The sequence below is a fragment of the Mastigoproctus giganteus genome, chromosome 7 (assembly GCF_048544385.1).
Source record: "Mastigoproctus giganteus isolate SK-2022 chromosome 7, ASM4854438v1, whole genome shotgun sequence".
Lineage (NCBI taxonomy): Eukaryota > Metazoa > Arthropoda > Arachnida > Uropygi > Thelyphonidae > Mastigoproctus > Mastigoproctus giganteus.
The window spans coordinates 122,668,188-122,687,180 of record NC_143581.1 but is presented as its reverse complement, the minus strand read 5'-3'; the positions used below and the strand labels follow the sequence as shown (position 1 = coordinate 122,687,180).

General features: G+C 36.6%; 1 protein-coding gene across 4 annotated transcripts in view; it reads right to left on the bottom strand.

Moving 5' to 3' along the window:
- The window catches only part of Tif-IA (RNA polymerase I-specific transcription initiation factor RRN3 homolog Tif-IA), a 282,972-nt gene that overhangs the window by 213,469 nt on the left and 50,510 nt on the right, over positions 1 to 18,993 (bottom strand). For all 4 annotated transcript variants that reach the window (XM_090377082.1, XM_090377081.1, XM_090377084.1 and 1 more), the window contains exon 4: positions 9,711 to 9,840. In XM_090377082.1, the coding sequence (XP_090233208.1) occupies positions 9,711 to 9,840 (130 nt within the window). The remainder of the gene's footprint in view (positions 1 to 9,710; positions 9,841 to 18,993) is intronic.

The following is an 18,993-nucleotide window of genomic DNA, read 5'->3' as shown; positions in this document are numbered from 1 at the left end:
GCCAGTCATTCATGCCGACCGGGCTAGCCAGGTGGGTAAAGTGCCTACCTGGAAACCCAAAGGTCGCGGGTTCGATTCCCGCCTCGGGCTTGGATCAAAGTACTGCAAAAACTTTGGGAGGTGCATTATAGCCACAGAAGCCTATGCGCCAACAACTACAAAAAAAAACATAGCCATTCATTGTTAGATAATAGTGGTTGTGGGCAGTTTTTCTCATTTAGAAAAATTTCTATTGCTTCTCTGAGTTCAAAAAATCTCAATAAAACTTTTCCACTGCTGAGCCATCGAACTGCTGTATGGTAGGGCAAATCAGGATATTCGGCTTCAATCTCTAATAAAAAATCACGAAACTGAAGATGGTTAAGTCCACGAGAGCGAATAAAGTTAACCGCTGACACAACTGGTTCAATAACACATGACAGATTGAGGTGTTTCCCACAAAGAGCCTGCTGGTGAATAATACAATGAATTACCAGAGGTTTTGTACATTTAGCTTCTTCACAAGCCTTAAAAATTTGTCCAACTAATCCTTTCCCTGTTCCAAACATATTTTTACCACCATTAGTTGTGACACATTTTAACTGATTCCATTGCCAATTCTACTGTGTTAGCATTTTCTCGACTTCCTTGAAGATATCTTCGCCTGTAGTTGTTCCATACAGACTATTCATAGAAGCTAATTCTTCAGTAACCTCAAACTCAGTATTGACTCCTCGAATAAACAGCAACAATTGGGCAGTATCAGTAATGTCTGTAGACTCATCAAGAGCCAACGAAAACCACTTGAAATTTTTTGCCTTGTCTTTTAATTGACTCTTGATGTGGCTCCCAATGTCCTCAACTCTTCTAACAACTTGTTCTCGCCATAAGACTGACAGATCGAAACAAATCCATTTTCTCTGGACACATTTAGAGGCGCCTCCGTAGCCAGGTGGGAAGGAGCAGCAGTGCGTAGCACACGCTTCTTGATTAGACCGGGGTTCGAGCCCGTCACCACCAAATACGGAGGATGCGGAAAGGTCTGGGAATGACCACCGCATATTCACGGAGCAATATGGCCTTAGTTGCTAATGCTCCTAAAAACCAAATAACAAACAAACAAACAATCTGGACACATTTCATCGGCTGCCACAAGCAAACATGATTTAATTAATTCACCATCGGTAAATGGTTTCCCTTTCTTAGCTAATAAATGAGCTATTTGTAAGCTTACTTTAGTTATTGCTTCATTATCATTTTTTATTTTAACAAATAAATTGCGTTATGATGCATTACGTTTTAAACTTTCCAATTTTAGCTTCCATTGATTTTCTGTGAGTTTTGAATATTGTGCCGTGTGCTTACTTTGGTAATGACGACGTATATTGTACTCTTTTTGCACAGCTATTGTGTCATTACATAATAAACACAATACTTTGTCATTTATTTCTATGACAAAATAATTCACACTCCATTCAGCTTTAAAAGCACAACATTCGAAGTACACTTTTCTCTTCGTATTTGGTCTTGAGAGTGACATGGAAACGGTGGGTAATAAATAAAAGGGAAAAAAAAGATCGCAGAGCGCCGTGACAGACAATACCAAATGCGCCGCTAAAGCAAAACTGAGAGAAATGCTGGCAACACTTGTTCTACGGTAGATGACAGAATGCGAATATGCGACGCCAGTAGTGCCACGTGCAATCATTATTCTCAATTCGACTATCAGCTATTGCAGCGCGTAATTTGATTTATTTTTAATTTTTTTCATGTAAAAAACAATATTAACCCGTGGGCCGGATTTAAAAGAGGGGGCGGGTTAGATTTGGCCCGCGGGCTGTAGTTTGCCGACCCCTGCTGTATACGATAGCAAAAGACTCTTTGAACTGGGGTAACAATGGCAACTGACCTTATTCCCAAGGAGAGCGAGGGAGTGCATGTAAACAACTTAGAAAAACTTTTTATTCTTTTGTTAATTTAACAACTCATCCTTCAGAAAGATGTTTTTCAGAGTGCACTTGACGTAGCTACCATAAACTGCTTTTGTTTACACAAAACTAGTTTCTAACAAGTCAGTGCCATCCTTTGGGAAGTAGGGAGCCAGGTGGCTGGGGACAATAATCAGATCGCTCTGCAAGATTTGTATTAAACATACAAAATGACAATATTTATTTCTCACGGGGTGAAAGAGAATTTTGTAATACATATTAACCGAAATTTGTAACAAATGAATATATTTACATAGAAAAGCCTATCCTTTTGCAGGAGAATGGTATGTGCTTCATATAAACGAGTACTTTGTATAAACCTAGTTTATATTAATGAGATTTTACTGTACAAAGGGTACTAGGAAAGTTTTGCAATATGACGCAACAATGAATCACAGGAAGCTGCTTGTTGCTGCATGTTGAGACATGTTCATACGTGCATAGTAGCCGCCGCGGCAAGTCGATGGGCTCAGTTATTCATTAGTAGTGAGAGTGTAAAGTGCTTGCGATGGCATCGTGGTCACGAAATGACATAAGGACAGTTTTGCGGTATAATTTCGTCCGTGGTTTAACCATAGACCAGTGCTTAGAAGAAATGACTCTTGCACTAGATGATGATTGTCCACATCATACAACGATATTCAGGTGGTATAGAGAATTCCAAAGGGGAAATTTCACTCTGGAGGATTCTGAGAGGCCGGGAAGGCCACGAACGTCAGTTACGGAGGAAAACGTTACTGCTGTGAGGAAAATGCTTGACGAAAACAGGCGAGTGACCTACCAACAGATAGAGGATACTTTGGGCCTAAATGCACCAGCAATTCGTTCGATTCTGCAAGATCATTTGCACGTGAAGAAACTTTGTTCTCTCTGGGTGCCGCATCAACTGACTGAAGAGCAGATGACACGACGTGTGACCTGGTGACGGGAGATGTTAAAAAATTTTGATAAGGGACAATCTCGGTATGTGAACAACATCGTGACAGGTGACGAGACTTGGCTGTACTATTACGATCTGCCGACCAAGGCTCAAAACAAAGTTTGGGTCTTTGATGATGACGACACAGCCGTAATTGTCAGAAAATCCCGATCTGTAAAGAAGAAAATGATAGCTGTATTTTTCAAATCGAGTGGAATTGTGGAACGTGTCGTTTTGGACACGCAGAAGACAGTCACAGCTAAGTGGTATACTGAACAATGCCTGCCTAAAGTCATTGGATCTATGAAGAACCTGCGGCCAAAGTCAAGAATGGACACCTGGTACCTCCATCACGATAATGCTGCAGCTCACCGCGCCAAAGCCTGCACCGAATATTTGACCACGACAGGACTGAAACTTCTCGAGCACCCTCCCTACAGTCCAGACCTTGCTCCCTGTGACTTTGCACTGTTCCCGCATGTGAAAATGAAGCTAAAAGGGAGGCGGTTTTCCAGTGATGAGGACCTTCTACGGGCTTGGGACAACGAGTGTGCTTTACTCCCTAGCGAAACTTGGCAGAACTGGTTTAAAGATTGGTTTCGGAGGATTGAGAGGTGTATTGAATGTAGAGGAAATTACTTTGAAAAAATTAAATAAATAAAGCTGTATTGCAAAACTTTCCTAGTACCCTTTGTATATAGGGTTTTAAATGCATTTTGGTATGGATTATTTGAAATAACTATGATGAATTTCGAAATTTGAACTGGATTCCATGACTTGTCAATAGCTTGTCAAATTCAAAAAGACTGCTGACGACTCACAAATATCACTATTAATGACACTGAATGAAGTTATAATTGAACTGAATGAAATTCAAATAAAAATTTGCTGCTGCTGTACTGCATGAAATATTATTATACAGTAAATAGCACCTTTCAATTTTGCATTTATATTTTTTCCCAAGAATTTTGTATGGAGTTAAGGAGCATTCATGTAACAGGTGCCCATATAATCCATTTAGTTGATATTGCTGAGGGGAAGCACTGATCTCCCCCCCCCCATGATGCAGAATTGGAGCAGTGTGGCATTGGAGGCAAATTGCTGCTATGGATAAAGGGATGGTTGAGCGGGAGAAGACAGAGAGAGTGTGATAATCAATTAACACTGCCTTTGTGGACTAATGTTATTAGTGGAGTCCCCCAGGGTTCAATGTTGGGTCCATTGTTGTTTTCTGTATTCATTAATGATACTGATGATGGTATATCAGGCTTAATGTCCAAGTTTACTGGCGATATGAAGGTCGGCAAAGTTGTTAATGACACTAATGACAGTATGGTGCTGCAACAGGATCTAGAAAAGTAGAGTAGATGGGCTGAGAGGTGGCGACTGAAGTTTTACATTGACAAATGTAAAGTACTACATATGGGAAATAGCAACCCCAGAGCAACATATCAACTGTGTGGTACTACACTGACAGTTGTAGAGAATGATCTGGGGGTAACTGTGCAAGCAGATATGAAGTTTTCTGAGCAGTGCAGAACGGTCTGCAAGAGTAGCTCATGGCGTCTTGTCAATGATATACAGGAATTTTTCTAGCAGGGATAAGAAGGTGATTATCCCCTTGTATAAGGCAGCGGTCACGCCACACCTTGAGTACTATATACAGGTCTGGAGGCCTCATTTTAAGGATGTAGAGCTGTTGGAACGAGTACAGAGAAGGGCAACAAGATTAGTGAATGGAACAAAGGGTTGCTCTTACGAAGAAAGGTTTAAGTTTTAAAAATTACAGTGTCTGGAGAATAGGCACCTGCGAGGTGATCTGATTGAGGTGTATAAAGCCCTGAATGGTTTGAATATGCTCAATGTTGATGGAATTCTTCCTCTTGCTCAGAATAATCACCTGAGAGAGCATAAATTCAAATTGAGGAAAGACAGTTGTAGGATAGATGTGCGTAAGTTTGCCTTGGGCTAGTGGGTGGTTGACTTCTGGAACAAACTTCCATCTGTCATTGTAGAAGTTGATAACTTAAACAGATTCAGAACTAGACAAACATTTGGAGCGAGTATATGGGTGAAATGTGAAGGGTGTGTGTGTTTTTTTTTTTTTTTTTGGCTGATGCTATATAAGCTTGCTTTCTTGCATCATGTGTCCTTGCTAATTCTAATATACATGGTTTCCCAATGCAGTACCACCTGTGCAGGGAAACCATGTGTTGTATTGTTAGTCATTGAATGTACATGCTCAATTTGAGAGAGTATGATAATGAATATGAGAAAGATTAAAAAAAAGAAAAAGTGGGGTTTTTTTGTTTTTTTTTTTTATGTATAGCACTGAGTTTCATGACTATTATATTGGCAGGAACAAAACTCAGTAATCTTTGTTATTACAGTGCACTTCTTAAGGTGTACACTGTAATAACAAAGACTGCTGAGTTTTGTTTCTTCCAATATAATAGTCATGCAACTTAGTGTATAAGAGCTGAATGTAAAACAACTGCTGTGTTGTACATTACATATAATTGTACATACTCTCTAAAAGGAGAGCATCCATATTTTGGGATTTTATTGCTGTTTAATGCTTATAATCGATGAAAATCAAGGTAGCTACTCTTTTCTAGCCCTATTGCTCATTCTATAAACTTTGTAACAATGCAATTACAGCTGCATAAGATGGCCATAAGAGCACTTGTGTGGACTGATGAACTAGTTTAATACTTTACAGCATATATAGAAGGAAGAGACCAGTGTGTGGATAGTTGTAAAAATGACATTCAGTGACAGTTGTGAAATTTTACCTTGATTGTGTGGAATGAACCAGATTTTTTTTTTTTTTTTTTTTTGTGCATGTAAATTAGTTGCTATTTAAATAAGAGATTAAACCACAAAGCCGATTCAGTTTCTCGCTCATGTTCAATACTACTTTGTCAAACAAATTATTAATATAATAATAGACATAGTGCAATTCTCAGCCTTTAAGGATGTGAATCACACTATTATATACACTAGACTAAGAATTTACTAATGCATATTGTGGCACACTAAGATATCATTTTAACAAACAGTAAACTCAAAAAAAGCAAAATAAGTTTGCAAAACATGGATTTTATCTACCACTGGAGCTCTGTCTGTCCTTCTGCATCTGCTATGGGCATGTTGCCCTCAAAAACTCCTGGTAGTATGTTGCTAAAACTTATTGTGCAAATTCCTGCAGTTAGAACTAGTTCCCTTCCACACTGTTATGGCCTTTTCTATAACCCACATTGGTGGCAGCATACTGATGTATCTGTCTAATTTTTATCAACTGCATTAAGAGGCTATCTATGTTTTAACATTTGTTCCTGTATGTCATTAAAATATTTCCAAGCTGTCATTAAAATATATCCAAGCAGTAATTTTAACTTTGATTGGAGTTGTTTTATGAATGAAAGTCAGGTGCACTTCAATCCTGCCATTTGAGCTATCGTTTCTGCATGTGTTATGGCCATATTTCACTCCAAATTTTGAAAAGCTTCGTGCACTTGTAAGCACTGGTAAAGTGATTACAAATTAGGTGTCAGAGGGTTTCATTGATAAAAGAGGAAACCTAGCTTTTAACTTTTATTACTTTGTGTGGAGTGTTCCTTTGAGCCTCTGATAAAAATTTTTAAGTAGTAATACAAACCCAATTTCTAATCAGAGGCAGTTTATCTAAAAAGTTGGTTTCGTGTTTTTGAACTAATATGAGCGCAGATCCTGTCAGCCAAAGAAAGATGTCTTTTTTACTTTTAGCTTCAGGAACAACATTTGACCAATGGTACAAGAGGATAAATCCAGAACTAAAAGAGAATAGCAACAAATAGAATAATCAAAATTAAAGAGAAAGTAAAAAGCAAACAAAGAAAGAAAATTAACAAAATTTATAGGGTAACCATGTTTTTTTTTAAAATACATGTTGATCATTTTGCAAAAACAAATGATTAGAATCACATTTTTTTTAGAATATTTAAGGCATCACTAAAAAGTAAATAAATAAAAAAAATAGAATTTGTATAATCAAGTTTATTTTTTTTTCCCCCGCTTGAACACACTTGTATTTTAAATAAATTCATTTTCTTCACATATGAATTTTTCCATTTGACTGAAAATTGCTCAATTAACACAACAAACTGAAAATGAATTTTCAGTCCCATTAGGAACAGACAAAAAAAAAAAAAAAAAAAAAAGAGCTACAAACCTTATGGACAATTTTATTGGTGTCACAGCATCAGTGCTTCAGTTCTGACATGGGAACAAACCTGTGATTCCAACCTTATTCTGATGGAGCATGCATGTCTCTATTAGCCAATCTCATTTTTACTTTTAATTTCTATTAGCCCGTCTATGTACTGGAAATTTAAACTTGCTATTTGCAGTTGGCATGTTGAATACTGGCCCATCCTCCTGACGGATGTAGGAGATTTCTCATGTGTGTCATTTGGTTTTTAGGAGCATTATCAACTAAGGCCATATTGATCTGGAGATAATGCAGTGGTCATTCCCTGACCTTTCTGCATCCTCTGTATTTGGTGATCACCGGCTCAAACCCCGGTCTAATCAAGAAGCGTGTGCTACGCACTGCTGCTCCTGCCTACCTGGCTACGGAGGCGCCTAGATTTCTCATGTGACATCATATGAAGAATCTCTTATAAGCGAATAAGAGAAAAGAAATAACAGAAAAAGAATACTACTACACTTTTCTTTTTTTCCCTTCAAGTGGATTACTGCAGTTAGAATTAGTTCCCTAAGTATTAAACAACAAACTGAAAAAATATATGATGTCAAAATTATTATTTGCATCCAGTTCCCTTTGTTACTGTGTCATAGTAACATAGTAAAATAGCTAAACAGATTGGTTAGACAGGATAACCCCCCCCCTCTTGTTAACAAACTCATGCTGTGATTTCTGTAATTCAATTCCTGTTCAAATGATACTGTAATATATCTGTAACCACTGACTCTATTATATTCCCTGGTACAGAAGTAAAGCTAATAGGTCTATTATTACTCACATTGCCCAACCCTCCACTTTGTTAATAGGAGACACAATTGCACACCTCCAAACTATAGGAAATTCACTTCAATTCACTCCTGTGAATTGAAGAATGCTCTCATAATTACAGCCAAGGGTTTGCTTACCTGCTTTGCTGTTCTTTTAATATAACTCAACAGATCCTGTCAGCCAAAGATGCCTTATTTATTTTTAGCTTCGGCAATTTCTCTTCCACTTTATTCTCAACTATAACAAAATCATTTCACTCCCAGTTATAACTTGGTGTGCCTCTGGTGTTCTCATCCCTAAAAACTTCTTCGTGCATGAATGCAGATGCAAAATATTTATTTCGTTTGTCAGCAAGTTGAATGAGTCATCAGTAATTTTTACTGACATTAACCAATTTCTTGAAATGTTTAATTTTATCAACTTTAGATATTACAGGCAAGTAGCAGCAATTAAATTTTCTTTCCTATTGTTTTTAAATTTCTCACTCATGTAATTAATGAAATCTGGCAATGAGGCCTCACTTACACTATATTCTTTTTACATGCATTCTAAGAAACTTTTTTGTGATTTTCAATTTCCTTCTGTCCAAAATTGAACCGAGTTCCATTTTCTGATTTCCAAAAGTTGGCAAATCTGCTAATTGTACCTTGGGCATTTTCAGATTATATAAAAATACTAGGATTACTCTCTGTGCAATTGCTTTTCTACTCTGATTCATTCAAAATAAAATTTTCAAACTAAATTCTTAAAATTGTACCCTGTTATGGGTACAATTTTAAGTGTACTGCAATGTAACTGCAATGGTCAGAATTAACAATTTCAAAATAGTTCCAAGATAGTTTTAAAAATAAAACATTCTGTATATTGAAATATGAAAAGATTCAAAATTAACACAGGAAATAAAAATTGGTTAGTTTTAACAATATGCTATGTTTTACAAATATTTAAAAGAATTTTAAAAAGATACTAATGAAAGGTCACTACGTGCTTGCTGATACAATCTTATCTCCTCTGCAGTATATGTGCAGTCAGATATGAAGTTCTCCGAGCAGTGCGGGTGGGCTGCCAGAGCAGGTCGTGGAGTTTTGTTAAAGATATATAGGAATTTTGCTAGCAGAGACAAGGAGGTGATTATCGCTTTGTATAAGGCAATGGTTGGCCATACCTTGAGTACTGTATACCAGTCTAGAGGCCTCATTTTAGGAAGGACATAGAGTTGCTAGAACAAGTAGAGAAGGGCAACAAGATTGGTGAGAGGAACAAGGGGGTGCACTTATGAAGGCTTAAGTTCTGCAAGTTGCAGCATCTGGAGACTAGGTACCTGCGAGGTGATCTGATCGAGGTATATAAGGCCTTGAATGGTTTGAGCAGGCTCAATGCTGATGGGATACTTCCGCTTGCTCAGATTAAGAACCTGAGGGGGCATAGATTCAAATTAAGCAGAAACAGTTGTAGAATGGATGTGCGGAAGTTTGCCTTTAGCCAGTAGGTAGTTGATTGCTGGAACAGACTTCCATCTGTTGTGGAAGTTGATAGCTTAAATAAATTTAAGGCTGAACTAGACAAACATTTGGAGTGACCAGATGGGTGAAATGGGAAGGTTTTTTTTTTTTTTTTTTTTGGCTGATGCTGTATAAGCTTGCTTTCTTGAATCATATGCCTCAACTAATGCAATATTTAGTTTTAGTGCTGTAAAAACCAGTGATAACACTAACAAAAAACATTCTCTAATATTACCTATAAAAATAAAAATTTTCTCAATTTTTTTTTATTAGATATAAACATTGTAAAAACAAAATTATGTTACCTGTAAGAAAAAGATTCAGCAGTTGTGACAATACAGGTCGTAAATAATATGTATGTGCAGAAACTAAATTCAGCATCAACTCTTGATATAGATCTGTGACAGAAATATTCCTTTTAATCCAATTAACTCTCTGTGGAGGGGTAAAAAAAAAAGTTATTTTTTAACTTTTAACTTAAAAGTTAAAAAATAACTTTTAAATTAAAATTAATAACAGTAAAAAAGATCTTTTATGCTTGGTTAATTATTAGTTAAAAATCCAAGTTAATAATTTTACATATATTTTAATTTAAAAAAAAAAAATTTTTTCTTTTAATATCTTGATAGTTAATAATTAGTACTGCAGGAATACAACACCGTAGCTTTTTTTTAATAAGCATGCAAATTGTGAGATGTAAGCTTTCTTTAAAAGTTAATAATGCCTTTTCTAAATAACAAGATGCATCCCTTATTTTTAGTTATGCATCCTTAATTTTAATTGTTATTTCTAAATAACAAGATGCATCCCTTATTTTTAGAGTTTGATGGATTTTGTTTTAAATGAAATCATTAACATGAGCATGGCCTGCCCTAGTTAGCAGAAGAAATTTATTTTTTTAAAGGAGGAATTCTTTTTTTTTTTTTTTTTTTTTTTTTTATGTGAACCCCAAACACGAGAGATATTAGAACCTATAGTACTTAGTACCATGCTTGGGTTGGAGGTTGAAAAGACGAAAGAAGATATTTATTGACATTGGACTTGAATTTCTGTAGATTGTAATTTTCCGGAAATACGTATGAAGGAAGATTGTTCCAGAAAATGACAGTTGAATGAATAAATGAGGAAGATGAAAAGTTGGTTCTGTGGGTTTGAAGTTGGACAGTAAATGGATGTTGGCTGGTGGCGGCACGTGTTCGGACTGTTTTGAAAGAGACAGCGGGAATTACAGAAGCCAATTCAGAAGAACAGTGCCCATGGAAGTATCTGTAGAAGAGGCATGCAGCAGAAACAGTGCGTCTATGAGAAAGTGAGTGGAGAGACTCTGTTACAGATGAATCATTAATTAACCTAACTGCCCTCTTCTGAATGGAATCAAGAAGCCTGAGAGAGGTTTTGGGGGCACCACCCCAGATGTGGGAACAATATTCCATGGCAGGACGGATTTGCGATTTATACAGAGTGAGCAGCTGTTTGGAAGAAAAATAACGCCGAGAGTGAAAGAGACAACCAAGTTTTTTAGATGCAGAGGAAGCAATATTTGTAATGTGCTTGTGCCAAGAGAGATTAGAAGTAAAGGTAATCCCCAAAAGAGATATATCATTTTACCTAGAAATCGGAGTGTCACTAAAGATAAGCATAGGAGCAGAAGAATCCTTTTTGCGAGATATAAGACAAGACTGAGTTTTAGAAGAGTTGAAATCAACTAAGTTGTCTTTGCCCCCACTGGAGAATTACCTGAAGATTGGCATTTAAGGAATTGGCAGCAGATTTTCGAGAAGTTGAAGCTGATTGAGCAGGACAAGGTTTCTCAAAATGGAAAGTTGAATGCAATGTGCTATCATCGGCAAAACTATGGATAGGATTTCCAGTCAATGGAAGAAAGTCATTGATATACAAGAGGAAAAGAGTGGGGGAAAGGACTGAACCTTGGGGGACACCAGCATTAGTGGAGAAGTTAGAAGACAGAGAGCCATCTACCATCACCCTCGGTGAGCGATCAGAGAGAAAACTGGATAACCAATTACTAAAAACAGTTCGCAAACCATAAGATGGAAGCTTGTTTAGAAGACCTTTATGCCAAACACGATCAAAAGCCTTTGAGATGTCAAGAGCAACTACTTGTGTTTCACCAAACCTTTCCATTGAATTAGTCCATAAATGGGTAACATAAGCCAGATTATCACCAGTGGATCGACACTGACGGAATCCATACTGGCGATCGTTGATCAGACGGAAGGTCTCTAGGTAGTTTAAGAGTTGGCGGTTAATTGATTTCTCCATTACTTTAGAAAGAGTAGAAGTAATTGCAATGGGATGATAATTGGATGGGAGGGATTTTTCACCCTTTTTAGGAACTGGCTGGATATGAGCAAATTTCCAAGCAGAAGGAAAAACACCTTTGGAATAAGAAAGTGAAAAAGGGCGGCAAAGAATAGGAGTAAGTTCAGGAGCACAGGTTTTGAGAACTAGTGGAGAAATACCATCAGGACCTGGAGCTTTCTTAGAATCAAGATTCATCAAAATCCTTCTGATATCCTTTTGACGGAAGACCACAGGAGGCATTGAATGGAGCGTGTTAGGAATGGTGGGAGGTGTTTTACCAAGATCATTAATACATGAGCTAGAAGAAAAATGGGATGCTAGCAGGTCTGCTTTATCCTTGGCTGAAGTGACAACAGAACCATCTGGTTTGGACAGAGGTGGAAGCAGAGATGGGAAAAAAGTTGCGGCCAATAGCTTTGGCAAGAGACCAGAATGCTCGGCTACCATTAGGGCAAGAAGCAAGTTTTCTACTCTTAGCCTGTTCAAACTCTAGTTTGGACTGATTAATAACTGCTTTACAATTGTTGCGAGCTTTGGTGTAGGCAGAAAATGAAACTGAAGAATTAGAAACAAGCCAATTACGATTTGCAACATTCTTCTCTTGGACAGCCTTAGCATATTTATTGGAAAACCAAGGTTTAGATAAAGGACGAGATTTTAAAGTGGAGTGTGGGAAAACTATTCTTGAAATTATTCTTGCAGGATTCCATTCCTGCAAGAATAATTTCACTGACACGATCTGAGCAAACGTTGACATCAGAAGTTTTGAAACAGTAATCCGACCAAGGAAAAGAAGAAAAGAAATCTCGCAGGTCATCCCATTTTGCATTCTTGTAATGCCAAACAACACGAGGTTGGGAATAGCCATGAGATAAAGGTTCCATTGGAGAAGAGACAATCACCAATTTGTGATCTGAAGTGCCTAAAGGACCTCTCACTTCGACCTTGTACATAGAAGGGTTGTTTGTGAGAAAAAGATCAAGCGTATTGGCTGTATAATTAGGATTGTCCGGTATTCTTGTAGGTAAATGAACAATTTGTGCTAGGTCATTAGTAATTGCAAAAGCCTCAGCATCTCGACCTGCTGGGTCGGTGTGACTAGAAAACGGAAGCCAGCTGGAGTTGTGAACATTAAAATCACCAAGGAAAATTACCTCACTGTTAGGAAAGTTGGACTGGAGAAAGTCAAGTTTCAAAGAGAGGAAGTCAAAGAGCTCCAAGTGATTAGTGGAGTTGGGAGAACGGTAGAGACAACAGATGAATTTGACACAATGAGGTAGAGAAATTTTAAGCCAGAGAAGATCAAATAGAGGAGATTCCAAATTGCCAAGTCTCTGACAGGGAATATCAGAACGGACATATGCACAAGTACCACCTTTGAGGCGAAAGGAATCATACAGCGAATAATTTGGACATCTGAGATGAGCAGTAGTTGAAATCAACCGATAAATGAGATTCTGTCAGAAAAAGTACATGGGGTTTGGAAGACTGCAAGTGGAAATGGACATCGTTGAGATTAGAATTGAGACCACGTATATTTGTGAAATGAATTAGGAAGTCCTTGGGAGGTTTAGATCTTTTCGCAGATAAGCTTGCTCTATTAGTCTGACAATTCATGGTGTATTCAATAGTAAGAAAAAGTGGGTGAGACATGCTGTATGAAGTAATGAAATTTTTGGATATGGCGTACATGTGGTAAGAATATACCCAGATCCTTGATATAACGTGGCCTCGACAATGCTCCCCGCATACACACTACTCGGATTCCCTCCAGTCACTATCTGGCAGAGTAGAGGTAGCAAGATTATTCACTAGCTGATCCGGAAGCCTCCTAGAGAGTTACCAATAGGTTTGGTCCGGTGTACTATTTAGCGGCCGGCCTGCGAACACCGTTTTAGAGCTGTACCCTCGAAATGTAAGGAATATTGGATCTCGCGACGACATTCATCTTAACCTTAAAAGTCATCAATCACTGCATGATGGAAGAGATGGGAAATGGTTGGCCGGACCTTAGCTCTAGAGACTAAACATGAGTTCCACCCCTTCAAGCCTCCAATAAGCAAAGTGTTGGTATTTCACTGGTTGATGAGAGTCATCTACCACCTAGTACTGCCTGGTAACATAGAGGGGCGGCATTCCTCCATGTGGTGTGGGCGCCACACCTCAACCCCTGCTTACTTTGGTTCACACTTGGGTGGTCACCCACCATGTACTTGTGCATGGAGGTTATACCCTGGATTACTAACAGTCCCACCATCGTGAAGGTGCAAGCAGAGGATTTGGCTGTCACAGACCGTCCGGACTTTGCCGAAATTGGGTCCACTTGACTTGAGTGTCACCCGAATATCAGTTCCATCAGCATTTTAGACTCCCAGGTAACAAGTACAGCTTATCTGGCATATCTGAGAGAATATCTGTGACAACCTCAAGGACATTTAACTGCATCTTTTTACATATTTCATTGTTTAAATTCTACATAGAGGGGAAAAATACTGATTTTTCTCTCTATATTCAATATTTTGGCAGTAGTTGAATGGTTGATGTTTTTGTGACAGTTATCTGTATTTTATACCCCATTATCGCTAATGGCTTTGCATTAGCGATACCTCATTGTGTAATGAGGTATCGCTAATGCAAATGGAATGGAATGGTCTATGATGCTGGTGAAGGCTTAAAGTCAGGAATGCCCAATATAAGATTGTAGTTCCTACACAGGGCATCAGCTGAGTGTCTGAGAGAAAGAATGGGTTGGCATCAAGATCTTTCTGACATTGAATGTGAAATAATTTTGGGGGCAAGATGTGAAGTCTTGAAAATAGCCAACATGGTTAAGTGCTCCCATTCTGTGGTGTCACAAGTCTACCGCGACTGGCTCAACAGCAGTCAAACAATCAGCCAACAGCCATGCATGGTTGATGCCCATAGCAGGTCGATAATGTAGCAGCAGCAGCACAGCATACCACCCTAGTAGAGAAGACTATTGTCTTCTCTACTCGGGTGGTAGACAATAGTATTCTCTTTCCCAGTAGAGAAGACTATTCTCTTCTTCTCTACTGGGGAAGTGTTACTTATTCAAAGTATAATAGGATAGGCAACTCGTGAAGGAATTCACAACATGAGATGTTATGTAATGATACTACTGCACGACTTCGGTTGGTTTACTGTGTACAGAAATGATGCTAATGCACTAACTTATATAACTATAAGGAATTATTAAAATGGCAAGCATGACTAGAGATAATTTGTTATAGTTCAAAGTTACCTTTTACTATTTGAATAGGGGTAATGCAAGTTTTTGCTAAAGCCAGCAGTCAAACAATCAGCCAACAGCCATGCATGGTTGATGCCCATAGCAGGTCGATAATGTAGCAGCAGCAGCACAGCATACCACCCTAGTAGAGAAGACTATTGTCTTCTCTACTCGGGTGGTAGACAATAGTATTCTCTTTCCCAGTAGAGAAGACTATTCTCTTCTTCTCTACTGGGGAAGTGTTACTTATTCAAAGTATAATAGGATAGGCAACTCGTGAAGGAATTCACAACATGAGATGTTATGTAATGATACTACTGCATGACTTCGGTTGGTTTACTGTGTACAGAAATGATGCTAATGCACTAACTTATATAACTATAAGGAATTATTAAAATGGCAAGCATGACTAGAGATAATTTGTTATAGTTCAAAGTTACCTTTTACTATTTGAATAGGGGTAATGCAAGTTTTTGCTAAAGCCACTGATGAGGCTAATTGATCAAATAGAAAGCGTACTAATTTGAGTGGTTAGGGGTATTGTAGGAGTTATTCAGGTTAATGGCACGGACAAAAAATATATTTGCAGCCTCCTTGAGAATACTTGTGTGCAATCTCTAATTTCTTTATGCAGAGGAAACACTAAAATATGTGCAAAAATCAGCAATCACAAGCAACGAGGGGAAAATGTACAAGTTTAAGGGATTTATTGTAAAAAAAAAAAATATATAAAATTACTTTGTCTATATAGCAATGCCATGAGTATTGTGAATAAATTAAATGAATTTGAACTTCTGATTACGTCAACCAATGCTCATATAATAGGATTAACATAGATATGGTACCATTTAGAGAAGACAGGAGATGAAGAATTTCACTACAGTGAATACAATGTGGTAGAGAGAGAGAGAGAGAGAGAGAGAGATGGTTGGAGGAGGGATGTTTTTATAAGAATGCATGAAAGCACCTAGAATTTCCAAGAGGTCATATCTAGTTCAGATGGGTGTTCAGTCAGTGTGGTGTGAGATGACTTACAGTAAAGGGAAGATGCCAGACAGGGGTTATAACTACAGTACTAGCTGTACAGTTAATAACAGCTGCCAAATCTTTCCTGACTGTGTCTGATAATATTCAATATGGAATCCAGAATCATTGCTAAATAAGTAATTCTACTGTGAGTTCTTTGTGCACATCACATAGAACATGTATAGGTCCTTAGCAAAAAACTTAAAATATCCTGGGTAGGTCCTTAGCAAAAAACTTAAAAATATCCTGGGTAAATTTAAGACCACCAAAGATAATACAATATATTGCCTCCTCTGCCTAAGCTTACCAGTCTTAAGCAGAGGGAAGCAATATATTACATATAGTACCCAGAATGTCAATATTGTTTCACTGGCCAACATCCAGGGGACAGATCTGATGATCACAATGCCACTAAAGAGACATTCTGCAGCCAATTAGCAGTAAGTGCTCATTACTGGGAAGATCTGTCAATCATCATGTCAGCCCCTGCCCAAAATTCAAATTGTGGGTAGGAATACCAACAGCAGTGTTGCTGATGATTCCAGAGTCTAAATTACAACCACTAAATATACTACAAACTGTACAGGTCACCAAGACTGAAAAATATCCAACCAATTTTTGCCATCATCATCATCAACAGCACTTGATTGAATGAAAAAATTCACTCCTTCTCAAAAGCAATATGGAGTAAGTTTAGCCATTAGAATTTCATTTCAGTTAAAAATATAATCAGCAATGTATTTATTTCAATAGAATTGTTTGAAAAAAATCAGAATATGTAAAGCAGAAAAGTAAATTTAACTTTCTTTACATAGAATTTATTTTACAATTTGTTTCGCAATAACATATTTCTTTTTATGAGATAAAAGAAAATATCACAGAAAAACAAAACCTGTGGCTCCAATGATGATTTTTAAATAAAATATATCACAGTAATTGCACTGATTTAAACAAAATATTACAATACAATATATTAGTGCTTGAAAAATCTAACTTTGGATAAGACTACCATCAGAAGATAAAACAGAAAAGTATCACAAAAATTCTCTTGAAATCAGTTGAATGTTGTGGAAAACAAATCAATACAACAATAGCTAAGTCTGCTTTTAAAAATAACATTAAATGGCTTTTTTTATTCTGGAAAAATCTTATTTTCCCATGATCTAATTTTACAGTTTCTTTTGCTTAAGTCTTCTTTTACAGATTTCGCTTCATTGGAATTTCCTGATCTGGCACAGATTTTTATATTTTTACTTGTCTTACTTTCCACTGTTTCTAAACTATGTTTCTATAAAACAACATCATTGGTTTGAATGAACTAAAAGTATCCTCCCATTTCTCTGAAAGAGAAATGGTACAATTATTTATTTTAACAGAATCTGAACTTAGAATCATACCTTTTTTCTAAAAGTGCTTGATATCTTCTGCATGCTTCATGAATTGATTTCCTCATCTTATAATTCAGCTTTATTTCTGTGCTTTTAATTTTTTGATTGTGTAGATAATACTTAATATGCTTGTACCCTCATAATTTGACATTTAAAGATGTTCTATCAACTGTAATAATATCATCCATGATGCTAAATGAGCCTTCAACATGAGGGTTGGAAAATGTAATCAACAAAGCTTTTGATAAAGTAGATATCAGTTCATATTTGGCAGTATCGTTTTCCTTTATTTAAATAAATGAGACCACCAGTTAAAATCAATTCTAGAGGTTTTACCCACATTATATTTAGCTTTTGATTTCATTTTCTGCTAGATCTGTTACATATATTTGTACTTCTTCCAAGATATTTCCTGAAATTTCTACAGGAAATACATTTGTCAAAAGTTCAGATAGCCTGACAAATGCTGTTACAACTACTCTCATTCGTGGCTTTTGGGTCCAGTGCAGATAAATATATTAAATGCATGTTATTTAAAGGTAAAGTTTTGAAAAGATATTCACTTGTTTCTTCATGTGCTTTTCAAAGTGACTTATACAATTGGATCACCCATTTTTTCTTTTCTTTCTTGGCCTCAGATAAATCTTTATATGCAAAACTACCAACATTCAGATATTAATCACAATACTGCTTTTCACAATCTGAAATTTTTTAAGCCACTGATACCAACTTCTTTTGGTAAAAATTCAGATTTTAAGAAGTATGACAAAAATGTTTTAGTAAAATCACCCTGTAAAATTTCAGAGTGCACCAAGGACATTACATTATGTGCTCTTTGAAGGATTTTTGCTAATTTATTAAAATGAGGCAAGATATCTTTATAAGCATTGAAGTAAACATATTTCTTATAAGGGTTAAATGACAATACAAAAATTGCATCCTTTCACTTTTTATTTGAAGCTGAACTTTTCTGCTTTTGTAGGTGGCTCTGAAGTAGACTATTTGCTCTTTTGATGCATCACATTTATCATACAAAGAATTAACTAGTTCTTTGTATTTATATTGCTCCTCTTCAGTCAAAAAACTAATATAATATCACAAGCATTTGCACAAACCTATTTTCTATTGGTCTGAACACATGCCATTTAACTTTGAATTAACATATTTTATAATTCAGAAAACAACTACTTAGCTTTGGGTAACTCATTTATGTCACAGAATATGTCGGTTGCAAAGTTTTCAATAACTGTGTTGAAGTAATTAAAGAAAAGTCTGGCTGAATTATGTAATTTGTGAACCATCTCCATCTATGTTTAAAAGATTTACATTTTTATTTATAATGAGAGTTACAACTCCATTTTTGCAAACTTTCATACCTATTTTATATATCAATAAAAATATAAAAAATTCTGTACCAGGTACATAATATGTCCTGCCGCTAGCATATTTAATGTGCTTTACATTTAAGAGTCATCAGCAGGCATTAAAAACATTTTAATTTTCAGATATTAATAAAATTCATGGATTATAATATAACAATGTTTTTATTTTATTAATAATAATTACATATCAGTTACTGAAAGTATTAGTCTGTGATGA